A 26,883-nucleotide genomic window follows, 5' to 3' on the forward strand; every position below is an offset into this window, starting at 1 on the left:
TCTTTGGTCTGAAGAGAAGAACTGAACAGAACGGGACACCACTGGTTTAGAGGAAACTAATAATCCGGTAACTGGGAATAATCAGGTTATGTCAAAAATTAAATTGACATGTTTCCATGCACTCTAGTAATATGATAACAGGGAAAACCCTGGTTTACATGATTCAGTCCCAGCTGGATTTCTCTCCTTAAGGAGGTGATGTAAAACTCAAACTTCTTGACGGTTGTTTTGGATTTTGAACATGGCGCCGCACTGAGCTTATTTTCATCTGGTCAGGTTTCTGTCTCATTACTTTGCACTGCTTACGGTACTTACTTCTATCTGGTCTACGTTTGCGCTCATGCAGGGGGTTTCTACCTTTTTCGGGGCCCTACACAAATTTTTGTTTGCCCCAATCTGACTGTCCAACCATATCATAACTTTCATTGAGTTCAGCGATCAACAACGTCAGTACGTCAGCATGCATGAGAATCTGATGATGAATGGGTTTGTTTTTTACATCTACAGATGTAAAAAACCTAAAGAAATCAGACTGAGGGTAAACATGCGCCAAATAATTCAAAAGATTGGATAAAAATCTAGTTGTATTATTCGGGTTTCTCATAATGCGATAACAGCCTTTATCTGATTAAGGAAATCACACTCTGCTGTTTGCATGAACACTGGAATCATCGGGGAAGTGTCTTAGTTGGACTGTGATCAGTGTATCAGTGGACATGTAACCCTCTGTCTCTGTCTCTGTCCACCCTGGTGAGATACCGTACCGGTCTCCTGTGTCTTGTCACACTCGGCCTCCAGACTCTGGTTGATGTAGATCTGTCCGTTCCTCAGCAGCCACACCACACCGCTGACCAGCTGGACGAACGGGTTGGACCGCTCCAGGACGTCGTCCTGCGACAGATACCTGGGGGAACAGACACATGATGTTATGATGATGTGACGCTTTACTGATCTCTGTAGGGAAATTCAGTCCTCCAGTGACTGTGCAACCCGACTGCCAAAAGACAGAGAGATAGAGAACGCGACGCTTTCCAGTTCAAACGCTGCAAACTGGCCTGATTGGACAGATTTCAGTCTTTAGTGAGGGAGCCAATCAGGACCGAGTCCAGCTGTGATGCGTTTCCTCGAGTTAATCTGAAACTGACCGGAAAAAAGGATGGATTTCTGAAAATACAATAACTTTAACATTTAAACACTCAAAATCAAATTTTCAAAATATCTACATTAACCCTCTTTCATCATATATGTATATACAGGAACATCTGAATTCCTATAAAATGGGACCTTTAAGTTGTTTTAATCATATTTTATACTTGTACATACTAATATACCGGTTTGTACTTATACTTTATATACACTTCTACTTTCTAGTGTCCACACTGCAAGTGACTCAGCCAACAAGTCATCCAAATCCATTGATTTTCTATGACCTATGACAAATAACTGGGTGACGAGGGGTAGTGAAAGGAGAGAAGAGTGAGAGTGTGGCGTGAGCTTGGGAAGAGACTGTCTATGGTAAAATGAAGAAAAACAAACTGTGTGTCCATATTACATGTGACTGAACCAGTCAGCATAATCAACCTCTGAAAAAAATGAACCTGCAACCTCCCTTAGCAACAATATGTTTGTGCTGATGTTTGGGTAGTTCAGTTCAAAGTTCAAGTCTTTATTGTGCCTGATGGAGAATGACTTGTCTTGCAGGAAGGGATACGACACACAACACACACTCATAAAACAACATAACACACAGAAACATAATAAACGCATTAAAATGGAAACAGGGGAAAGAGCAGCAGACTGAGTGATAAGGGAGCCGGGGCAGAGAGTTTTCCTCCAGCTCATCCTATACTTTGCACGTTTCTGCCTCACCTCCACATGCCCGCTCTGTTGTTGACAGCTCCAGTTGTTCCTGGTGATCTGTTGGCAGTTGGCACGGTGCCACACATGCAGTTACACAACAACACCGGACCCACTGACCGCTCTGCTTATTTATAACATTACCTCAGGCCGGGGGGGGGGGGAAGCTTCCTTACCTTAACTCACCTTCAGCCACCAGCCACATGTCTGTCTTCTCTACCAGATACTTCAGTAGATTAACCACTCAAAATAGTGGTGAATTTTGCAATCTACCAGCCAGTATGACCAGTGAGTTTAATTAGTTTCCTGGCCTGACATTAGACTTCTACATAGCAACCAAACCCTCATGTGTTCAGGTGGCTGAGGGTTTATCCCTGTATGACTGACTCACCCCAACTGACCAGCCCCCAACTACCCCAACACCCCCCCTCCTCCACCCCAGTATGACTGACTCACCCTAACTGACACCCCGCCTCACCCCCATCCACCCCCCCCCCCTCACCCCAAACACTCTTATCTCTGTGGTACAGAGGCAAAAAACTTGTTGATTTTGTTGTTTCTGCTTGAACTGAAGAATTACACGGTCCTCTATAGCAGTGGTTCTCAACCTGGGGGTCGGGACCTCCCAGGGGGTCACAAGATAACTCATAGGATAGGACAAAAAAAAACATATATCGACTACACAAATTTATTATCATGCCTACCTTTCCTCTAATTTTTGCTTTTTTCTTGTGAAATGCTGAATGGTTTCCTCTTGGCCTCCTCTGACAATCAAATGAAAATTTCAAATGAAGACATTTTTTTGTCGAACCACTCTGCATATGCATTCTGTGTGTGTGTGTGTGTGTGTGTGTGTGTGAGATTATACCTGATTGCATAATTTCACAAATACACGGTGTCAATCTAAAACGAAAGCCGATTTTCTCAATTTACATTTTCCCCATTTAGCTCTTATCCAGAGCGATTTATGATGAGTGAGAAGTCAAAGACAAAGGCTTTGTTCACGCTGCAGCTGAAAGTTTCCCAATTCAGATTTTTTCCCTAACATGTGACTCAGATTTGATGTTTTCTAATCCGTATCAACAGCAAAAAGCTGCATGGAGTTGCACTTTTTCACTTCCCATCTGAGAAACATGGATATGTGCTAGAAAAATCCAATCCGAAAATAGGAATTTGAATCTTGAATCTTACATCATTCACCTCAGACAACTGTCAACATTTTGTCAGCTTGACCAAGGCTGTGTTCACATTTTTTTCAGAACTGCCACCACCTTTTTTTTTTTTTTTTAACATCAAAACATATGCAGAGTGGCCACTGTCTATAAAAAAAAGCCCTGCACCCAGCGTCTTTTTTGGCAGAGCACTTTCATAAGTTGAGAAAGATTCAACTTATCAGAAAAAGCGCCTGGTGACATGAACCGCTTTTTTCTCAGCCAACCAATCATGATGAAGGAGAGACCGGCCTTTTTCCACCACAACAACAAAGATGGAGAAAGTGTTCAGTTACAGGACAGTCTCTCCAACTGTTGAGCCACCCTGTGACCAAAAGCTGATGTTTTGGAGATACGAGGCTTTCACCGGACAGCAGCGATATTCTGTTTATATTCTGAGTCTGACTGTCAGGCTCAAGGCAAACGTTTAACACAGGAGGACCAAGCAGTTCAACAACTGGCTGTAACTGGTTCGTTTTGTGGTGTGATGTGTGTATGAGTTGTATTGCAAATGATATTTTTTTTTATTGAAGCGTCACACACTCGGGGTGTTTGGCCCACATGAGTTTAGAAAACACACCCAATGCACGTTGCTTCATGTAAAATTCCTGGTATTCCTAAACTCAGATATCAAACAAATTAAATTGATGTGTTTTTCCAGTGTGTGTGTGTGTGTGTGTGTGTGTGTGGTGGGTAGGGGGTAGGTATGCACTGGTGTTACACAAGTAGTTCTGTCCTTGACTATATGTATGAGTAAGTGTGTGTGTGTGTGTGCACCTGTCTGTATGTAATGTTTTTCACAACTTACTATTTGTGATGTTATGCAAGAAGCTATCTGCCTGAGTGCATGTAGGAGTGTGTGTATGTGTGTCAGTGTGTTAATGTGTGTATGTGCCGTTTTTCTTGGGTGAGTACTATTCCTGGACATAGAGCGGAGGGGATTTTTTTTGGGGGGGCAGTGAAGTGTAGCTGTTACTACAGACTGACTGGTGACAAGGGTGTTTTAAAAGGCAATCCCTTTAAATGATTATCTTGAGCAGGAAACAAATCACTGTTGTCGGACAGTGATTGTATCTCCAAAATTCTCCAACTCTCAAAGCTGCAGCCTCCATAACAGTTTACGTTTGTTTATCGTTTCTCTTCTGGTTTGATTTTTCCGACAAAATAGCACGTGAATGCAATGCTTTTTAGCGGCCAACGTTGAAGTCCTGGACATCGGACTTTGCCACCGGCACTTGAACGCAGCATAATAGTTATAGCTTAAAAAACGATAATCGTCTAAATCGTTGAAATCCCGGATCACCACCAAAATCTAATCAACTGATCCTTGAGCCGGGAGCTAACTGTCACCAAACTTCAGCCAAATCCGTTCGTAACCTTTTGCGATATCTTGTTAACAAACAGACAAACAGACAGACAGGGGTGAAATAATATTCTGCTTCCAATTTCATATGCGGCAGTAATCAACAAGTATATTTTCAAATGATCTATATTTACAGTGTTGGGTGAATCTTCATGCCCTCTTCAATAAGTCGCCTGTGAAGGAGCTTCCTTTGTTATTTATAGATAACCTGACAACCAATATGTGTATTTCCACTGTGGTTCAGTCATGCTGCTGCAGCTGGACTGCTGCAGTGAGCGATGTCGTCCTGACAGGAAGCCTGAGGAATGTTTTGAGCCGTCCATCAAACTAAACCAGAGATTATAAGTTACTGGTGCGCGCCAACAAGAAGTCAGTCTGTTGCCAGTGTGCTGCAGTCTATCGTAAACATGTTTTCCAGTGCGAGGACGAGGAGGCAGGGGAACGAGAGGGAAACGTGAAGAGAGTTGACACAACAGAAACTTCAGGTGCAGGGAAGCAGAGACAGAGGAGTGATAGAGGTTTGTGTTTATACAACATGAAGCTTCAGACGCACAACCTGACAATCCAGCCCTGCTCATAATTCCCATCAAGAACGGCTGGCTCAAAAATATAATCGGTTGGTATTCTGACTCTTGTCACCAGGCAGCTGGTTAGTAACTGCTCTTGCTTTCCCCTCTTACTTTTATCCTCATATATGTACACTACTTTGAGGAAAAAGTAAAAAAGAGAATGTTATTTACTGTGATTATGGGTACTTTGGTGATGAGGCTGTACCTGTCCTCACCTTATACCTAGCTGCATCAGGACAGCACCCATAATCACGTAAAAAGAAAATCCTCTCACTATTATTGATAAAATAATCAGTGTTGCAAGAGGGATGAAACATGTCAAGAAAAGCACTATTCCAGCCAATCAGAGGTACAACAGACCAGCATGGTTCTATGCAAAGCTGCACAAGCAACTGACACTTGCAGAAATCACAATACTGCCTGCAACTCTGAAACCAAACAAGGCTGACATTTTTTCTCAGAGGAAAAGCTGTTTCAGACCCAGCCTTTCCTAAACAAGACGCTCTGGTGCTGCGCAGAATCCCCGGCCAACAAATCAAGTTACATGTGAGAGAAATCCTTTTCATTTCATCCAAACTGAGCAAATCTGAAGCGCTGCCATCTAATTTTCTGACATTTTTTAGCGCTGAAAAAGCGTAGAAAAAACTGCGGTCGCATGTATTACAGTTCATGTCACAATCACAATGTCCTATCCTGGTCCCTCCACTCTTCAGCTTTTGTCGAGCGATTCAGAGAGTCTGGCGTTTCCCTCGTCAACGGCTTGTTCTCGCTCGGAGAAACAATCGAGCCAATCAGAGCCTTTGAGGGCGGGACAAAAGTTGGTGATGGTTTTTCATTGGCGTTTCGGCAGAATAGATTTGTTGAAATCTATTCTCTAGTATGTTGGTTAAATCTATTTAACCAACATACTGTCTTTCCAAAAACAACATTTTTTGTCAAAATCAACCGTCATTCTTGGTCAGTTGGTAAATGTCTGGCTAACCATGGATGTAGAGGCTGACTGGCTGCAGCATCATGTGACTGAAAATAACGTCAGAGCGGCCAGATACGTCAGTCACTAGTGATCGGTTCAGATACGACAGTCGCTAGTGATCGGTTCAGATACGACAGTCGCTAGTGATCGGTTCAGATACGACAGTCACTAGTGATCGGTTCAGATACGACAGTCGCTAGTGATTGGTTCGGGGAAAATCAACCCCCCCCACACAGAAAAAAGCTAACGAGGAGGAACTCTCAGCTGAATAATGGAGAGGAACCAGATGGACGTTCAGTCTGAAGATCAGTATCATGAAGCCGTAGTTGAACCTCTTACCCAAACACCAGGGTGCCGTCCCTCCTGATGCCAAACTGGGCGTTCTGCACCCCCCCGCTGTCCCTCACCAGCCTGCCGTCGCTCACCACGTTGCCCAGACACTGGCCTTTCTTGGTGTTGAAGAAGCCGGCGTTCTGGGCGTACAGACACCCGGCGGCCTCGGCCGTCTCCTCCGCCGGCGCCCGGTGGTTTATCCCGCAGCCGCCCGGCCCGCCCGGCTCCGACACCGACACCGTCCTCAGAGGGTCGTGGACCACCGTCATGTGACCTGGGGACACGCGGCGAGGAGAGGAGACGAGACTTTAATGATCCCTGTGGGAAATGACTGAGAAAGTCCACATGCTGGGGAAGAAAATGTACATGACAAGGCTTCTCTGGTGCGTCGATTTCAATTCAAGAATTAAAAAAGGGAAATCAAATGAAGACTATGAGTTGGCTCCACTTCTTTGGTGATTTTTTCCACTGTTGGTTTCTTGAATAGGAGGTTTAAAATAACATTCAGGATATTGCTCTGCTATGCCTCAAAGGTATTTACACATTTTCATGTTTATGATATTATGTTGGTCCCTGTGGGGAAATCAAAAACCAAACAAATCAAACAGTAGGATATACAGTGTCTTCATAAAGTATTCAACCCTCTTCACTTTTTCCAGATTTTGTGGTGTTACAGCCTGAACTCAAAAAGAATTGGATTAGGATTTTTGTCACTGATCTGCACACAATAACCCTTAATGTCACAGTGGATTCTCAAAGTGGAGGATGACGCTTGTTTAGGGCAAATACATTTTTACGCCAATTTGAATAAATGGATCAGAGGTTGATCAAACAACCTGTAGCCGATACCATAACATCAAACCTGTCAGGATCGGATCCAATTTCAATACTTGGTCTAAGATCGGCGAATCCCTAATTTACTGTACTTGGTGAATAAAGTGATCGTGATTCTGTTTTTCCAGCTCCCTCACTGACCGTAGACCCATCTGGAGCTTCCCGGGACGTCCGACACGAAGACGGAGGACTCGGCCACCGGCAGCCCAGTATGGTTGCTGGAAGGCCAGGTCTCGTAGGTGACGTTGCCGTGGACGACGGGCTGGCAGTCCCTGACGTGGCGGTGGGAGTGGGAGGGGCCGTGGCCGCGGGCGTACGGCAGCAGCAGGTCATCGTCCAGAGAGACTCTACAGAGAGGAAGACGAGTCGAGACAAACGTGTTCACAAAGTGCTTTTAACAGACAGGTTGATCGACATAAATGCAAATGCTGGTGTGTGTGTGTGTGTGTGTGACTCCAAATATTATTACATCTCAGAATCTCAGATCTTGTAACGGCGAGCTCTGCTGGTATTTTTAAGAAAAAGTTAGACATCTTTTTATTCTGGCTTTTAATTAAGGTTATTCTATGTACATAGATTTTAATGTTCATACTCTTTTGTTTTATTCTTTTATTTTGCATCAACTATTTTACTGCTTGTCAAGTATTTATGTTTAATTTCCTGTTTTTATTTATTATTATGTGAAACACTTTGGGCTGCAATTTTACATGAAAGGGGCTATGCAAATAAAATGTATTATTATTAACACATTTCTGAATTGTATATCGTTTAACATGTATTCACACAAGTCACTTCACTCCTTATTACGTCTGTTGTAGATGGATGTTATTGGGGCAGACTGTCCTGTAACTTAAATGTCACAGGTTCGATCCCCACAACAACCAAAGTGACACTGAACGCCGGCAGGTGTAAGAAAAATGTAAGAAAAACCCTGATCCATTCCTCTCAAACAGCATTAAAAACTTGACTCAAATCCACTGAAGGGCATTCAAGACAAGCTAAATATGTTTTCAACACTTGAGGCCATAAATAAATCCTGAACAAGGTCGGACTTGCTGTGTTGACTTGATTTCAACACACACACACACACACACACACACACACACACACACTCTCTGCAGGTCACTTTGTCAAATTGCGTCACGTGAAGGAATGTGTTTTCCACAGAACAGAGCCGCAGTTTCACAGATAAAACCACTTTATAAAAACATTCCCTGCTTTATCTTTGCTTCCATCGTACCAGGATCTCAAAGAATATGGGGAAAACAAATTAGTATCACACCATTTATACCTTGAGAAATGATAGAAACTAGTTTTATCTTTCACTATATAATGGGAAAACTGGAGAAAACCCATGTGACCTATTGATCCTAGGAGATCAATTTTCTATAGATCTGATGTTTGACTTGGATTTGGTCTTCAGCACAAAATCTGTGTGTCAAAGTCATTTGTAAACAAGTCAGCCAGAGACTGAACTTGTGCAGGACAAGGATTTTTTTTTTTTATATTCCAAAATTCACCAGCCACCCTCACTATCTTTAGATCAGAACAGGATCTCCACATGATGTCATTTAGCTGCCAAAGTGGCTGTTCAACTAGGCCAGTGGTTCCCAAAGTGGGGTGCGGGGACACCCAGCGGTCCTTGGGGAGGTTCCAGAGGGTCCCCACGCAAACTGAGGAATAGTCTAATTTCACTGTTATATCATGTGAAGTTAGGACAGGGAGAGAATGTTCTAGGAATGCTTGTTTCAACTGGAGAGACTACCAAATTGGTCCATGGCCTAATGTGTCTCTATTTGACATGAAATTGCACTGATACCAGTATCGGGGCTGGTACCAGGCTAAAATACAGTATTCAGTATAGTATTATAGTATAGTGTTCTAAAGTATCTTCATTAAACACAAATAAAGCGAAGAGTCAGTAGACATCGTTTAGCCTAGTTGTCTTTTACTGAACTTCTGAGCGCAGGATACACACACACACACACAACCATGACATCATCAAATGATTAGATCACACAACCAATCAATTTCTAACTGAATTAAACCAATAATGTATTCTGTTCAATACACTACAGGTGAAGTCAGCCGATGCCAACAGATCCCATACTGAAGCCTGGAGTCGGTTTCAACTGTTCAAAATAACAAAATGTCAGCATGGGAACATTTTACCATAAACAAAGATGGGAAAATGAGAATAAATGTTTTCTATTTGATGAAAACCACAGATATTGTTCCATTTAATGAAAAATGCATCCAAAATGTTTTTCTAAAAAGGCGGCTTGTGTAGTGATCTGGTTATTAAATATTGTCTTGCTGAAGAGGCTGCATGGTTGGTAGATATAAAGTGAAGTACTCAGATCAGTACCCAGTATCAGTACTCAGATCAGTACTCAGTATCAGTACTCAGTCTCAGTACTCAGTATCAGTACTCAGATCAGTACTCAGTATCAGTGAGTAGCCTACTGAAAATAAATTACCTGTCAACATTCAAACACTGATCAGGGAAACTCCGAGCTTCTTGAACCAAGAGAAGATGAGATTTGCTTAACATGGATCTAATGACAGATTTTTAATATGTAGTATATGTCAGCCTTTTAATACATACTTGGTTAACTATCTGTAAATGTACCTATCTCCTGTCAATTCTGCTAAAAAAAAATATGACTCTGTACTCACAACTGCTGTTAGTGTTGTGTATTTTTGGGTTATTCTACACCCCTATTATTTTATTCTTTTATTATTATTTTTTATGTATTTGTTTTAGTTTAAAAGTGTACGTATTGTTGTATCTTTTTATTTATTTATTTTTCTTTTCTCACATACGGGAATATGTTGACTCTCGTGTTGTTATTGATGCTGTAAAAATCATAAATAAAGTGGGGGAAAAAATAAGTTTACTTGTACTCGGTCTGACAGAAACCTGCTTCTGGAGGCCGGGGTCACCACAAGGGTCAAGTTTATGCAACTGTTATGTAATCTCAGGAACACGTATGTAACATGACAGCATGCCAAGAATCCACTGAAAACACACAACAGCTTGCCTTAGAGGCCTATACCAGTTACAGGGTTGTGTATAACGTGTATAAGCTTTGCACTTCATCACCTTTATGTGATTTTTGATTGTGTTTTTGCTCACAGTTGTTGTTATTTGTTGGTTGTCTGCAGCTTTTATGTTTGACATGTTGCTGCGCTCAGCCAAGTCTCTCCTGAAACACTTTCTGCTGTAAGTTTTTGGTTTCTGCACTTTTTTGTCACTTTTGCACCTGATGTAAATAAAAGTCAGTCCTTTCTGCATCTGTTGGCATCTTTTGGATTTGTGCATTTTGTTAATCAGTGTGTCAGTTATTCCTGGATGTTTTTTGTTTATTATTTCTGAACTCCCACACCTGAGGTAAATCACATAGGACATCCCTCTTGAGAAAGGTTTTTAATCTCTATGCGACTACCAGGTTAAACACAGTTAGGTAAAGAATAACCTCAGTGGGACAGAAGTGAAAGAGGATTTTTTAAGCTTTGGTAGAGAAGCAACAAAACCTGGCGGGTCCATTAGAGGACCAGCCCGGCTCAACACCTCCACCTGCTGGCCGAGGTGTGTCACTGCAACGACCTCTTCACAGAAACTGGCAGTTTCTGTGAAGATCAGTGGCAAATAGTGAAGACAGGACTGAGTCTGATATCACTAAGTCAGAGCACAAAGAATGGAAAGCTAACCGGAGCAGCAACAGCGACGGTTATCATGATTTTGCCACAGCACAGATTAAATGAACTGAATGCTGTTGCTGTAATGGATTTTAAAAAGCTTAAACAAGTCAGTGCAATGGACAGAATATTGTTTTTTCTGTCTGAGATCAGTCAGATGAGGGGAGTGAACTGGAACAGTGTGGAAGAGATCAGTCAACTGGACTTTGCACTCCAGACCCCTGATAACAATTTGAATACTCTAACAGCTGGCAAGTTAGCATGAACTGGTGTGTTTGGTGTGCTAGGAGACAGTCCAGCCTTACTACACTACAACCAAATATGACCAATATTTATTTTCATGTATTAGCAAGCTAATTAAACCCTGTTCGTTATACGAAAGAGGAACAACACTGGTAAGTTACAGACTTCTCAAAATCTCTTGCTAGCAAAGTTTGTCTCGCTAACGGCTAGCCAAGCTAAAATATAAACCGACCTTACCGGGTGTTTTTGGTGTCCGACAGCCAAACCCAGAGCCACAGCAGGAGCCACACTAACTGACATTTCTCTGAGACTGTTGCCATATGAGGATAATGATTAGAGACCAAAATGAAAGTGTGGGCCTGCCACACTCCCCTTTCCCCCCGCTGTCTCCCACATCATCAAGCTAACGTCGCACTGTTAAGCTAACAGAACGAAACATTTAACTTCCGGTTGTGCTTTCAAAAATAAAACTTCTATCGATGAACAAGTTTTTATGTAATTGTGTATATGTCTGCTTTTTGAAATGTGTTTGGCCTTTTTTTGATCGTTTACATTGTTAAGTGTTATGTTGACTTTTTTTTTTACCTTGTGAAGTGCTTTGTAACAAAGTGTTTTGTGTTTAAGGTGCTATATCAATAAAGTTGACTTGACTAGCAAGATTGTGGCTGACATCTGCAAATTTTTATCATATTAACCAAATAATAATATCTTTTCCATCATCAGTCAATGCTCTACCTTGTCTCCAGAAATGTAATGGATATAAACTGGTTTAGGGTTTGGTGAACTGATGCCACTGCCAAAGAGGAATTGAAGAATTTAACTTATTTAATGAGGGAGGAATCCACAGTGAATTAACATTTGTTGTGAATATACTGTGTTTTCCCCAATATGTGATTTTCATAGCATTTAGTCGTATCCCTTTAGGCCCATGCGAGATACAATATTCTGTACATGCTATTGAGTTTACACTTTTATTTTGAAGGCAACATTCGGCATTTCCGGTCTTGTTCTTGCTAACTGTGGGGAGCTCGACGCAGCGAGGACTGTCATATGACTGGACCTCCTGACTCATGACGTGTTCACTTCGCCTCAGCATGAACTCAAGGAAATGTAGCATGACATCAGACAAATGGCATAGATCAATATGGTTATCAATATGAACACATGCTGTGAAAAGAACATTTGAAAAAACACAAACAAAAAAAAAATAATTTGGCAGATGTTCCTCCTTACATAAATTCATATATTATATTTTCACTTTGTTAGTGTTTTTGTATTAATTAAATCTTTTGAAATCAATACAATGTACATTCCCTATACAATCAGAACATAAAATTATAATAATAATACAAATATACATGCACTCATGACCCACAACTATATAAATTAGAATTTCTTGCTTCTACAAATTGCACAATTTTCGTTTTGCACAGTAAGAATTCTTGACATACAATAAACTTTGGAGTGAATTTGAATCCATCCTGATAATCTTGGCATCAGAAAACGGGCTGCAGTTCTCTGTTTATCTGCTATGGTTGAAAATCCTCCCAAAATTAAATCTGATTTAAATCTCAAATAAGATAAAACTGTATTGATCCCTGTGGGGAAACTGGATGGTGGCAGCAGCAAAAGTAGTAAGATACAGCAAAGAAAAACAGGATAGAAACATAAAAGTAGAATATAAACAGTAAAACAATAAAGGCAACAAAAAAGAAAAACAAAAGCAATAAAAAAAATAATTAAAAAAAATCATAAAAAAATGTTGTGTGATGCTATACACTGCGAAACCAAACCCCTTAATTTTATCCCTGAGATGTTCTTAATTTCTCCATTACATTAACATTAATTATGCATTAATCATAATATAGCTTTAAAAAAGTAAGGTTAGTATCATGGGTTTATAAGGGATTTATTCATGGGTTGATTCACAGACACTAGAGTGGAAATTAATGGAAAGTTCCTGTCTCCCACATTCACTTAGTCTGCACCTTAACCTCATAGTCATTTCACATTCAGATAATAATAACATGAAGCTCAGTGCATAATCAGAAAACAGCGTCTAAAAACCTGCGTGTTCACATCAAGTCATCTGATAAAAGCTTCGTAACCACAGGAGGGTTTGGTTGTTCTGAAAGCCAGGATCCTCCTGGTTAGGGTTCAAAGTTCGTCATGGCAACAAGCTGAAAACCTCATCCTGCCCGTCTGGTATCGGTGGAGCTGGAATGGAAACATCAAGGTCTTCTCTGTTTGCTTTCTTCCTTTCATCAAGAGATTCAAAGACTCAGTTTAAGGTCTTTTAGATGAAGGTAAAGAGGCGTATGTTGAGTAGTGTTGAGGGTGAACCACTCATTTAACATCCCTCATGGGAAATATTCACATTTCTAGCTTTTGTTTGAAAATTGTAATTAGAAAGTTCATTTTAGATGTCTGATTTTTATATAATTATTTATTGGATTTGTTTTCTGGTATGAACTCTCAGCCAGCCAGTGACATGTTTTCTTAGCCTTAGTGATTTAAAAGAGGATCACATTGGAAATAAGTTTTGGAAAGTTTTGTGTTATCCTCAATGATTTTAATTAAATTCATGTGAATTCATGTAAATGTAAGGTTATTTTAAGGGATTACTGGTTCGTAGAGGTCGGTGATGCCCTATCAAAAGACTAATATCACAGTAATGTTGTATTGTACATTTCAGCAGGATTTTCAATCAAAATTGCACTTCCCAGAAATCACCTGTCAATCAAACAGTGTGGGCGGAACTTGGATTTTCTGTTGATGCAGTTTTAGTTTCCTCGTTTCCTCCTTGGGGGATCAATAAACCAGTAAGGCTCCTCGGTCCCGCCGACAGCTGCGACCCCCAGCCGGAGCGCGGCTGAGAGTTGGAGTCGTCCAATTCCGACTCGCCTTTCCCGGGTCACGACCCCTCGACGTCGACCCTGGCGTGCGACGCGTGTCTGTTGATGTCGATCTGTGGAACATAGCAGTAGTCGCGGCGCACAGAGAGGCGGCCCGACACCGACCTCCGACACGCCCGCATGAAGTGACCCACCACTCTGACCAACAGCAGAGAGGCGAGGGAGACGGTGATTATCAGCCATGTCCGCCTGGAGAGAGGGGGAGGAGCTTAGACTTGATTTGTTTGATGAGTTTACAATCCGTTAAGAATAACTAAAGTCATGAGGACATCACAGTAAAGCCAACAGACTGATGTCAGTTGTGGCTCTTATGATGTAAAGATAGCAAGGCCAAGGTGTGTGACCAAGTCAGCTTTGCTCGAGTCCCAAGGCAGTCGCAAGTCTTGAGGCACAAGTCTCAAGTCAAGTCCCAAGTCTAAATGTAGATTACCAAGTCAAGTCCAAGTCAAGTCCATGTCATTAATGTCAAGTCTCAAGTCTAAATGTAGAACAGCAAGTCAAGTCAGAACAAATCAAGAGTCCAGTATCAATTTAATATCTTAAAGAAAACTAAACTTTTCAATGCAATATGGTTTTAATAGGATAAAAACTTGGTAAGAGCATCATGAGTTTGATTTCTATAATCAGTTTCAACTTCAATAAATTCAGTCATTCCATACAAATTCAGAAAACAGAATTTAAATTCAGTCGTCTGCTGGAACAAATCTCATCACTTTCAATCTAAGTCATTTACACAAACACAAGATCTCAAGTCAAGACTTTAGAAACCTTTTCAAGTCAAAGTCAAGTCCCAAGTCACCAGAACCAGAACACCAGTCAAGTCAAGCAATTAAAACTGACACTTACTCATCTAGATAAGGCTTGTTTCTGTGAGTCTCCTCCGCTCTCCATGCTGTAAACATCTGTCTGGCCAGACAGTGTCCAGCTGTGGAGAGAAGAGCAACACAACATACTGTCATGACAACCAGTGTTGGAGGTAACGCATTACAAAGTAATGAGTTACTGTAATCACATTACTTTTTCCTGTAACAGAGTAAAGTAAGACATTACTGCTCCAGTTTCAGGAATCACATTACAGTCACTGAACTAACTGATCAGCCGTTATTTGCATTTCATTCTTCAGCCTCTTTAACTCTTTATTGGTGTAATATCTATGACATATTCCCATCGTCTTCTGCTGCCTTCAAGTCTGTCAGAAATATCAGAATCACAGCAGAGCGACAAAGTGGAAATATGACTCAGAAAGTCTGAATTTAATGCTGCAGCTCTGTCTGTATTAAAAACCTTAAAGACAGATTTAGTGTCTGTCATTATTTAGATTCTTCTGCTGTAATATTTATCAACCCATTGAACGCAAGGAAGACTGGCACAATCGTTTTAGGGGGGAACGCAAAAGTAATGTAAAGAGTAGAGTAACTAATTACTTTTCTCAGGGAGTAATAAGTAAAGTAATTCATTAATTTTAAGAAAAGTAACAAGTAATGTGTGATTTATTACTTTTTCCCAGTAACAACATGTGCGTGTGTGTGTGTGTGTGTGTGTTTACCTCTGTTTAATGTATAGGTCTTGGTGGTGCAGCTTCCTGTCACCGGGTCACATGGACACTGACCGTCACACTGACACTCCTCAGCACAGGACCGACCATAGAAACCCAGAGGACACACTGAGGGAGAGAGAGAGAGAGAGAGAGAGAGAGAGAGAGAGAGAGAGAGACAGAGAGAGACAGACAGAGAGAGGGAGAGAGACAGACAGACAGAGAGAGAGAGATAGAGAGAGAGACAGACAGAGAGAGAGAGAGAGACAGAGAGAGAGAGAGAGACAGACAGACAGAGAGAGAGAGATAGAGAGAGAGACAGACAGAGAGAGGGAGAGAGACAGACAGACAGAGAGAGAGATAGAGAGAGAGACAGACAGAGAGAGAGAGAGAGAGAGAGACAGACAGACAGAGAGAGAGAGAGAGAGACAGACAGAGAGAGAGAGAGAGAGAGAATTGACTTGTTGAATTGAATTTATAATATGACTTCAACTAACATATTACATTGCTTTGGTAACAGAGGATTCTGTGTGTGAACAGTGTGTGTGTTTGTGTGTGTGTGACCAGATGAGGCTACTTATTACCTTGGCCGCAGCTCTTTCCTCTCCATCCAGGATCACACACACAGCCATCTGCAACAGACGTTTTTTTGACTTTGTGGCAGTAGATCCATTCAGTAACGTTCTCAGTAAAAGTGAATAGTGTGATAAGGTGGATTTGGTTACTGTGACACAGTAAACTGTCTTGTCTTTAGCCCTAGTCTCTACTCCAAAACACTCTGAGTTGTAGCTTGAGAAGAGTCAGCTCAGTTAACCTGAACAAACGCTAGCTGCTACTAAATATGTTAGCTAGTGTGCTAATCAGATGTGTTAACAACAAGACAGTGATGGTTAGCTGACCAGATATATTGTTATGGAGAAATTACACTTAGAGAGTTTTAGTGTTCCATGGATTAAATGCTGTTTCAGTCTTTTCCAACCTGGCAAGAATAAAAATCTGGGGGAAACACTGAATCCTTGTGATTTTGGATTTTTTGCCATGAAAATGGTCAAATTTAATAAGACAATAAGTCTGATTTTTACTGCACAAAATGACCATAATATGTCTGCAGAAGTCAACGATAACTTGGCCAGGTGCTGAGATTTCTGACTTTCAAAACTCACATTCCGGCCGGTACTCTGTTTCTGATCACCGACAAGTGATGATAAAGTCATAGATTACTTAATGCAGCTTTAAAGATGTTGAATATCACCACAAAACATTGGCTACTGGCGACTTCAATCACAAAAATATTGGCCTTCAAAAACCCATACAGGTCAAACTCTAATCCCCAACACAATCCCTCTTGTCCAACTGAGTCCTGGTTCTCCAGCTCAACACTCACTGGCAGTACAGACTCCATGGGTGCCGCAGGCTGGCGGTCGGCACAGCAGGGTGTCACAGGCAGCACCCTGCCAGCCCTCCTGGCACCGACAGCGTCCGTCCACACAGTCCCCGTTCCCGCTGCAGTCCGCCGGCCGGCAGCGCCGCTGGTGGACGCACAGGATGGTGGAGACGGGCCGGGCACAGCGCCACCTACTGTCCGGGACACTGAGAAGGGAGGAAGGAGAGGAAAGAGAGGAAAGAGGGGTGGAAGGACAAAAGGGAGATGAGATCAGTCAGAATCGCATAATAGCAATAATAACAATATTTAACTATATAGCACTTTTCAAAACACAGTTCCAAAATGCTTTACAAAGGAGTAAAACAAAATCTAATCAAGAGCAAAAGCAATAATAGCAAGACAAGAAATATAAAGCAAGGTAAGAACCATAGAAGAGAGGTCAGGTGTCTGTTAGTGTAAATCGCTTTTATCGATTTATTGTTTGAAGAAAACTAGATGTTTGTCACTTACGGGATAAGCCCAGCACATTGTCTCACTCCCGTCCTGTCTGCGGTCCAGCCAGCGGAGAGACGGGAGTTTTGACCCAAAGAAGAGACGGCAGGCGGTGGGTCCATCCCATCACCTTACTGTCCCATCACATGATCAATATTTCCACCACATTTAAAAAGAAATAACCCAGCAAAAAGAGCAGCATCAAAAACAACAGACCCATAACTGGGCCATTCATATACTGTAACATAGCAACCATCAATGTGTTGGTAAGTTACTCCTGCTATGGGCAACATCACTCCTGCAAGGCTAACGTCATGATTTGATTACAGTACATGTCCACAAATAAACATGTCTGCAAACAATCCAGTCTCTTTCAAATAAACGTTGTAGAGAACTGGGAAGTTTTGAACGGCTGGAATCAGCTTCTCAAGTTCTCAATCTTGAACTACTGTTCATGAAACACAATCACATCAGTAAGGAAACGAGGAAGTGCAGAAATCTGATTGGCTGTTGACGGCGAAAAGTTCAGCTGTGGCGACACGTTTCCCTGGTCGCTCAGCTCTGCAGGAAATTAATGGACTTCTGGTGGCTTGTTGATAGTGTTGCCCGCACAAGTAGCACAACCCTTAACCCTTAAACAAATGCTGTAACTGTAGCGCCCCCCTTGGCCAATCAGTGTCATTCTTGAAAAAGTTGGAATGCAGCGGTGGGATGCATCATTTTGCCAAGTTTCATCAAAATCTGATCAGCGGTGTCTGAAATATTGCATGTCAAACAGGTAAACAAACAAATGAACCAACCCCCCAACTAATGGAAGGAGTTTGTCGTGGGGGGAAACTAACATAGGAAGTAACTAACTACCTAGCTAACTAACTGACTAACTACCTAGCGATAACTGGCTAACTAACTAGCCAACTGACTAACTACCTAGCTAACTAACTGACTAATTAGCTAACTAATTGACTAACTACCTAGCTAACTAACTGACTAAATACCTAGCTAACTGACTAACTAGCTAACTAACTAATGACTGACTAACTAACTGACTAACGTTACCTAATGTTAGCTAACTGACTGACTACCTAGCTAACTAACTGACTAACTACCTAGCTAACTGACTAAGTAACTAAGTAACTAACTGACTAACTACCTACCTAGCTAACTAAGTAGCTAACTGACTAATTGACTACCTAGCTAACTGACTACCTAGCTAACTAACTACTGACTGACTAACTAACTAATGTTACCTCACATTAGATAACTAACTGACTGACTAACTGACTACCAATCTAACTACCTGACTAACTAGATAACTAACAGACTAACTGACTAACTGACTAACTGACCGACTAACAGGCAATACAACCAAGGCAATCAGATCAATCATTTTCATTATGTATAGAGGAAGTTGTCTTGGTGACGTCACTAACACAGTACATATACAGACACACAACAAGGCCTCACATATAGTGAAGGACTACAGACAGCCAAGAGTGGTTAAGATATTAATCAACACGTATGATGGAATCACACTAACTTGTGTTTAATTGGCTCACCAAAGATCAGGAGGGTAGCTGGCCAATGAGCCTTTAATCACAAATGTGGAGGACCCGCCTCCGTCCAGATTGATAGCATTGACCACTCCATACTTCTTCAGGAACTCTGCCACCTCCCAAAGATTCATACTGTTCAGACAGACAAAACAAGAGGAGTGGAAAAAACAGTAAACCAGTTAAACAAATCTAAATAATATCTGGACGTGAACACAGAGACGACGACCAAAACAAAGATAAAACAGAGAAAGCCTGGTAACGTTGGGCTGACTGGAGGTTTTCCAGCTCAGTTTCTTATTGAATTTATACTGTAGAGTCTGTTTCTTCATTTTTCTATCAAGTAGCTCCGTTATGAGCAAAGCTTCCTGTTCTTCTGCCTCGCCGCCATGTTGATTTTCCAAAATAGCCCAGTGGACAGAAATCTATTAGTCAATAATTATATTTTCTGATGGATGATTGTGGCCCCTGCCTAACACAAACACATTCACCTCCAGGTCTGTAGGGTCACTGCATTGGGGTGTAAGGAGAGTCAGATCAATAGAATTGATTGGTGAAGGTGGGGTGAGCCTAATAGTGTCAGTGCAGCTCACCCACTTCCCCTTTCAGAAGCTAAAATGGCACTTCCCCCTTTCACCACATCACTATTCATCACTTTTGCGATCACTGTTGTTTTTCTCTCCCCCCATTCCATTTCTATACATCTTTCTCTTGCACCTACATCTCTTTTATCTTCCCATCTTTACCTCCAACAGCATCACGCCATTATCTCACGATGCTGCTCTCTCTTCCTGTGAAGCTTTCCATCTATCCATCTCTCTAAATCTTCTTATCTATTAAAGGCCCCACAATCTCTATCTGTCTTTATTCTCTTTCATTTCACTTTTAAAGCCCAAAGCTGAAATTGCAAAATAGCGCCCTCTGTTGAAACACTGTCTTTAAACTAGCTTTTTGATTTACTGGTTTGACAACATGTTTCTGTTCTCAAAATGATTGTCTGAGATTTTTGATTTAAGGACTTACTATATGTGTCAACCTAACACGAGTTTGGCTGAGGATGGATTCTGAGGTTGTAAAAAGCTTGTTTACACTGGTAATACTTGTAAACAGTGACATAAAACTGGCATGTGTTCTGTGTTGGTTATGAAATTTGCACAAAGCTTATTTTACATGATAAAGTCAAACACTTCAAGAATCTGTGACAATTTGTCTTTATTCATATGAAAAAATACATTTGGGATGAGGGCTTTAAATAAACTGCACACACTACTCTTCACACCATTGTGTGAATTCCATGTCAGTAGTGTAACATCAAACCCTAGATAGGTAATTCCCACTGCAGCAACATAGTGTTCAGATATCTGAGCCACTTCAGATTAATGGCATAAATTATCATATCGTTTTCCCACACCCACACCTCTGTCTCTCTCTCTCTCTCTCTCTCCTCTGAAGAAGCACTAGCTGTTGAATCTCAAAATTCACCAAACATTTTCACTAGGGTTAGGGTCAACTACAACTACATATTTACATGAGAATAGTTGCTCCAAATGAAGTCTGGTTACCTGCCAAAGTGACTGGTAGAGTAACTTACCAACCTCAGGCAAACCATGAGCATTCAGCTGATAGAAACTTCCCACCCTGAAACGGAGACCCTCCCATAAAGAGTAGGTCACAGGTCCAATCCCTGCGACAGCCGATACGTCCCTCAACAGCCATGTGTAGACAAAGTGCTGAACGCTCACCTGCTCGTTCACTGTTAGTTAATCTGAATATAAGGGCATCAGGTAAATGCCTAAAATGTAAAATGCTTGTGTTCTCCTGTCTGTCTCTCACCCCCTCTCTTTGGTCTGTCCATCGATATGGAACAGGATCAGGTTCCCCTCTGCGTCGTGTCCCACCACCGTCCGGGCCGACAGTATATCCACAAAGTAGCGGAACGTCTCTGTCAGAGCATGAAACGAGTGATTTACGTTCAACATTAAAAGATCTCAGCAGGGCTTATGTTAAAATCTAAACAAAAAATCTGTGTCAAATGGGAATCCCTGGCCTTTTTTGTTTTGTTGTCCTGCACATGACAAAATTTGAGAAGCAGTACATGTATCCAGTGTATTAGCACTAGTGGTCCAAGTAGGCCTGTGTTTTTTATATGTACCTTTTTCAAATTCTATTCTGTTGATCTTTTAATTCCTTTAAATCTTTAAAGTTTCTTTGTACTTTGTCTTGTCCACGTGTCCAAATGTGCTCTTTTATGGATTCAGTGTTTCTATGTAAAACTCAAAAAAAAAAAAAGTAAATGTGAGCAAAATGTTTGTCACTGAGCCTATAATCCCTTGTGTGTTTTCCTTGTGGATAATATACCCATCTCGTTTGTCTTGTCACACTCGGCCTCCATGCTCTGGTTGATGTAGATCTGGCCGTCCCTCAGCAGCCACACCACACCACTGATGAGCTGGACGAACGGGTTGGACCGCTCCAGAACGTCCTCCTGCGACAGATATCTGAGGGAACAGGCAGATAATATTATAATAATGTGACGGTTTTTAGATCCCTTTAGGGAAACAAGAGGTACAGACAGTGCATGGTAGACAGAAGAGAGACAAACTGTGTCCACATTGTAACTAATGGACGAAATCAACCAGCGCTTAATTTTCGATGACTTATGACAAATAGCTGGGTGGTGAGGGAAAGAGAAAGATAAGATAGAGGAAGAACACAGTGTGAGCATGGGAACAGAGTGTTTGCAGCACAGTAGAAAGAGGAAGTGTACACAACTGTAACTGTGTGTACACATCGCATGTGACTAAACCAGTCAGCAGAAACTAGCTCTGAAAAAACTACAGTACAGTTTAAAAATACTTCATCCCCACATACTGTGGAAGCATATATTTGGGTATGTACTTTCATCGCATGTCATCACTACTACATCTACTCACATATCAGCATTTTCATCAACTCCCTTGTTAAATATCCCTACCCATTTCACACAAAAGGGGCAGAGAAAGCAAAGGAAACGGATGACCAATTTCCAGCTAAGCAACAAAGAAGTGACCAAGAACGGAGTTGAGGATCCACTTATATAGGTTAAAGTAAACAAAACTATAAATCTTGGCCCATAGCCAAACCTACTTGGCTCAAAACTTTTAACTGCGTATCCACCTATAGAATCACTCAAAACCACACATAACCATATATAGTACACGTACACGCATACATGCACTGATTACATCATTATGGTACGAAGAGAAGAAAAGACACTCTACTCTGAGAACAAAGAACAAAGTGTGATATTCATATAAAAAGCACAATATTCATTTCATTTCTTACACCAATCAGAATCAAGCAAAGACGCTTTTTTTCCGTAGCCTGTTAGCGGACATGCTAACACATCTAACTGCTGTAAACAGCTTCTACAAAGGCTTCATCTCTGTAATATGATGTCAGCACAAACCTGAGGCATGACAGAGTCTAAAACCGACATCTGCATTTTAATAACAAACTCAACTGGAATGTTCTTCTCCCCACTGGGAAGTTTAATGCAAGAAAAGGGGGTAGATATTTCCCTGACCCAAAGTGAGATTTGGGTAAAATGGTGGATTTGGCTCTGACATTGCGAGACTACTGTTTTTGGCTGGGCCAGAGGAGCTGGAAACCAGCCCAGAAGGTTGATCTGTCTCTGAGATGAACAAGTTGGACAAGTTGAACAAGTTTAGCATTTTGAAACACTCATCCGTCAGTTTATGGGTCATATAGGGTAAACCAGTAATATGGTATTATCTGTGTCAGATAGCAGTCTTTTATTGAACGGTACAATTAGCGGAGCTTGCTAGCTTTAGCTAGCATAAAGAAACTAGAGGTACAGCAAAAGTATTTATTTATCTTCTGATATCATTGATACACTACACAGAAGACAGCAAAACAGATGGAAACAATGCAAGACTCAGCAAAGAATTTTACACCAAAATTAAATGTATTTTTGAAAACAATGGGAGCTGATGACCAGTTACAAGTTACTGGTGTGTGCCAACAAAGTCAGTCCACTACAAATGTGGTTTACTTCAGATCAAAAACATGACTTTCACTGAGAGGAGGCAGGTGAAAGAGAGTGAAAATCTGTCTGCCAACAATTCTGTCTGTTTTCTGATGGATCACTGTGGCCGCCAGTTTTAAGTATTTAGAAATGCAAATATATAAAAAAAATATGTCCACATGTATCACGGTTCATACCACAATCACAAGTTAAGTCAAGTTAATCACAAAATGAAAGAAAGACAAGGAAATATTATGACCACACGTGAAAATCCAAGTCCAGTGCTAATCACCTACAATTACTTAACATACTGTATGTTAAATGTTAGCATGCGCACCGGACAGAGCGATCTACCAGAGACACAGAGATGATTTTGGTGCCAGTCCTCGCCTCACATGTTGGGTAAGGAGACCAATGGGCCAACTTACAAACTCACATGAGTGTCTGGACGGTTGTTTGAGGATACCTGAAGTGCTTCTGGTATCTTTTCCTCTTTGTGATCAAATATGATTTTTTGTCAGTGTTCCTCTTACCCAAACACCAGGGTGCCGTCCCTCCTGATGCCAAACTGGGCGTTCTGCACCCCCCCGCTGTCCCTCACCAGCCTGCCGTCGCTCACCACGTTGCCCAGACACTGGCCTTTCTTGGTGTTGAAGAAGCCGGCATTCTGGGCGTACAGACACCCGGCGGCCTCGGCCGTCTCCTCCACCGGCGCCCGCTGTTTTCTCCCACAGCCGCCCGGCCCGCCCGGCTCCAACACCGACACCGTCCTCAGAGGGTCGTGGACCACCGTCATGTGACCTGGGACAGGGAGACGCACCAGGATGAGAGGAAAGTTAAATATTCCCAGAGGGGAAATTGAACCGTTGCAGCAGCAGAGTTGATGTCAAACATCAACAACTGGATCTACACAAACCCACTACTGAGTAAATGGAGATATTGCAAATATGAGTATGCAGTGTTTCCCACAGGTTGTCAGTTTACTTAGGTGGCATTAGGGGGGAAAGAGGGGTTAGTTATTGACGACTTGTTAGTTATTGATGACGTTTCAGCCCAGTAACTTATATTTTTTCAGGCACTAGAGTCTCCATCTAGTTTAAGCTGATGGCACTGCAACAGTAGCTGACTATTATACTTCCATCTGATCATCGAGGCTGTTTCAAACTGTCTCTCCAGTCAGTTTGTGTCGGCACAGACACACTGCGACTCCAAGGAGCACAGATGCACTGCATCGTAGGTGCAATGAATTATGGTCATTGTAGTTCACGAACACACTTTCGGCACTTGATTGTTTGAAAACGACATCGGCGGAATCGCCAGCTTTATGCATTATGGCACCCGAAATTAATTCAAAACAAAATGTACTTGGTGTGCTGCCCAAATATTAACATTGCATGGTAAACATGCAATGAGTATGTGAGGTCCTGTTGTATTACTGTATTAGTTGTCAATGAGTCTCCAATGTCACCTAGACAAACTCCTGTGTGCTTATTGTACTTGAGGAATAAACTGACCGTAGACCAATCGGGAGCTGTCCGGGACGTCCGTTATGAAGATGGAGGACTCGGCCACCGGCAGCCCAGTATGGTTGCTGGAAGGCCAGGTCTCATAGGTGACGCTGCCGTGGACGACGGGCTGGCAGTCCCTGACGTGGCGGTGGGAGTGGGAGGGGCCGTGGCCGCGGGCGTACGGCAGCAGCAGGTCATCGTCCAGAGAGACTCTACAGAGAGGAAGACAAGTCCAGACAAACGTGTTTACAAAGTGCTTTTAACAGACAGGTTTGTCACAAAGTGCTGTTATGCGATCTCAGGACCGCCACGCCAAGATCTCCCTCCAAACACACAACAGCAGCGGTATTTTTTTCATGTACCACGTTGGATGCTGTTTGTCCACAACTGATATATTTGTGATGATGCTGCTTTCTTGGCAAGGTCTCCCTTGGAAAAGATTGTTTCTGCAACTACCTGGTTGTGTAACAGTTAAATGGAATTTTCCAAACTGTCCGTGACATTTAAAAGTATGTGAGAAATGCAAAGTGATGTTGCTGGTTAGAGAAGAGTGACTGTTTATAGAACACTGGTTATAGAAACTGTGGAAAATGATGAAAACTGCAGGTACCCCCGCCTTTTGGCCACACTAACAACCTCTTTATAGAAACTGGTAGTTTCTCTGGCACATTGTTAAGACAGGACATATTATATGCCTGATTTTGATGACATTAATTCAAAGCAAAAAGAATGAAACTGGATAAATGTTTGCTACCCTTACCTTTGTTCTGGTCAGCCACAGCACAGCTAAAGTGAACTGAATATTGTTGCAATAAGAAATAAAAAAAACCTAGACAAGTCACAGTGCGATTTCCTTGCGTGTGTGTGTGTGTGTGTGTGTTCGTTATAGGGTTCCAACACAGTTTAAATTTCAAATTTCTATACTTTTTCCAAACTAGGCTAAATTTCTTTTGATTTCTTTAAAACATGTTGGTTGCTGTTCAGTATGATTTACGCAGATAGTCATCTTTCCCCCACTAACTATGCCACACAGATTATTCTTCACGTCAACAAATATCAGAATATGAGATATGACTGGGGTCAGGATATTTTCGTGGCCTCATTCAAATGAATGGGAAGTAAAATCCAAACTCTACAAACTCGTCCAGCTGCATCTGATCTTGGTGAGTATATATTCTGGTTTTCATGGTGGTTAACTGCCGAATAGCCCCCATGATAAAACTAAGTGGAGTACTGCTTTAAGTTGCATGTATGTATGTATGTATGTATGCATGGCTGTATGTGTGTGTGTGTGTGTGTGTTAGTCATATTTGTGGCCTTTGCATTCAAGAACCCCTGCTGAGAATTTGAATGCTGTAACTGCTGCCAAGTTCCCATGAATAACATGCTTGGTATGCTGGCCTGAAGACACGATCAGCCTTTTTAACTAACACTAAATATTAGTAAAAGTTACTCTCGTATATCAGCCAGTTAACTAAACCCTGTAATTCATATGCCAAAGAGACAACACTGGCACAGACGCAAATGACATAACTTATAATCAAAGTGTGGTTTGGCTAACGGCTAACCTAGCTACCGGTAATATAGAAACCAGTCTTACCGTGTGTTTCTGGTCTCCGACCGCCAAAACCACAACCACAGCACGAGCCGCACTAACTGACGTTTCCCTGAGCTTGTTGCCATGGTGACGGCGGCCCGGTGGCCGTTAGCGCTGCAGCCTCTCACAGCCAGACGGACCCGGGTTCGATGAGTCGGTTCTCTCTGCGAGCAGGCTGCCCGTTCTGCATGTTCTGCATGTTCTGCATGTTCTGCCGTGGTTCCTCCGCTCCGGATTCCTCCCACATTCCACAGACAGGTTTACTGACTCCACGGGTTTGACTGTCAGTATCTATCTGTCTGTGTTTTGGACTGGCCGGTCTGGTCTGTCGGGGGCCAGGGTCTACCTGACTTCCGCCCAGTGCATGCTGGGATAGGCTCCAGACCCCCCAGTGACTCTGGGAAGAGAGAGGAGGGCACGTGAAAAATTAGTTGGGTTCTGAGATTAATGTCAGAATTTTGAGAATGAAGTCAGAATTTTGAGATTACGGTCAGAATTCTGAGATTCTGACAATAAAGTCTGAATTCGGAGTTTAAATCAGAATTATGAATTAAGTCAGACCTTTTCTCAGAATTCTGAGATTAATCAAAGAACTCAAATACATTTTTCATGTGGCCCCAATCCTCTCACTTCCCAGGGTCACTGGGGGTCTGGAGCCCTTCCCAGCATGCACTGGGCGGAAGTCAGGTAACTTTAGACCCTGGCCTGGACAGACCAGACCGGCCAGTCCATCCCACAGACAGACCTGGCCCTAATCCTCTTCTGCAGATTCCACAGACCCAACAAACTTT

At 42.0% G+C, this 26,883-nt stretch overlaps 2 protein-coding genes across 4 annotated transcripts in view; both read right to left on the reverse strand.

Annotated features, from left to right (window-relative positions):
* LOC139923229 (N-acetylglucosamine-1-phosphodiester alpha-N-acetylglucosaminidase-like) overlaps nt 1-11,464 on the reverse strand; it is a 36,977-nt gene extending 25,513 nt beyond the window's left edge. The window contains exons 1-4 of the mRNA XM_071913953.2: nt 11,323-11,464; nt 7,282-7,487; nt 6,313-6,580; nt 765-904 (exon numbers count right to left, since the gene is read on the reverse strand). Of these exons, the coding sequence (XP_071770054.2) occupies nt 765-904; nt 6,313-6,580; nt 7,282-7,487; nt 11,323-11,405 (697 nt within the window). The 5' untranslated portion in view covers nt 11,406-11,464. The remainder of the gene's footprint in view (nt 1-764; nt 905-6,312; nt 6,581-7,281; nt 7,488-11,322) is intronic.
* A 428-nt stretch (nt 11,465-11,892) lies between these two features.
* LOC139923227 (N-acetylglucosamine-1-phosphodiester alpha-N-acetylglucosaminidase-like) lies at nt 11,893-26,235 on the reverse strand. 3 transcript variants are annotated; one of them, XR_013506943.1, is made up of 12 exons: nt 26,096-26,235; nt 24,502-24,707; nt 23,521-23,788; nt 21,319-21,458; nt 20,794-20,902; nt 18,967-19,095; nt 16,919-17,124; nt 16,119-16,166; nt 15,547-15,663; nt 14,847-14,925; nt 13,819-14,189; nt 11,893-13,339 (listed from the first exon to the last, which is right to left on the reverse strand). XR_013506943.1 is itself a non-coding variant. In XM_071913951.2 (11 exons), the coding sequence occupies exons 1-11, from the start codon at nt 26,176-26,178 to the stop codon at nt 14,000-14,002; spliced, it is 1,575 nt and encodes a 524-aa protein (XP_071770052.2). In that variant the 5' UTR covers nt 26,179-26,235; the 3' UTR covers nt 11,893-13,999. The 3 variants fall into 3 exon arrangements, 1 of the variants encoding a protein (XP_071770052.2); XR_013506944.1 differs by having other exon boundaries at nt 11,893-13,343; XM_071913951.2 differs by having other exon boundaries at nt 11,893-14,189.
* Nucleotides 26,236-26,883: the final 648 nt, after the last annotated feature.

Source organism: Centroberyx gerrardi, chromosome 12, assembly GCF_048128805.1.
Source record: "Centroberyx gerrardi isolate f3 chromosome 12, fCenGer3.hap1.cur.20231027, whole genome shotgun sequence".
NCBI classification, from domain to species: Eukaryota; Metazoa; Chordata; class Actinopteri; order Beryciformes; family Berycidae; genus Centroberyx; species Centroberyx gerrardi.

Bases quoted from the DNA above. Each gene is read 5' to 3' on its own strand.
- LOC139923227 (XM_071913951.2), bottom strand. From the start codon at position 26,178: ATGGCAACAAGCTCAGGGAAACGTCAGTTAGTGCGGCTCGTGCTGTGG. The intron at 24,708-26,095 runs GTAAGACTGGTT...TCCTCTCTGTAG, and splicing joins TCGGAGACCAGAAACACACG to AGTCTCTCTGGACGATGACC. The intron at 21,459-23,520 runs GTAAGAGGAACA...CTGTTCCCTCAG, and splicing joins GACGGCACCCTGGTGTTTGG to ATATCTGTCGCAGGAGGACG.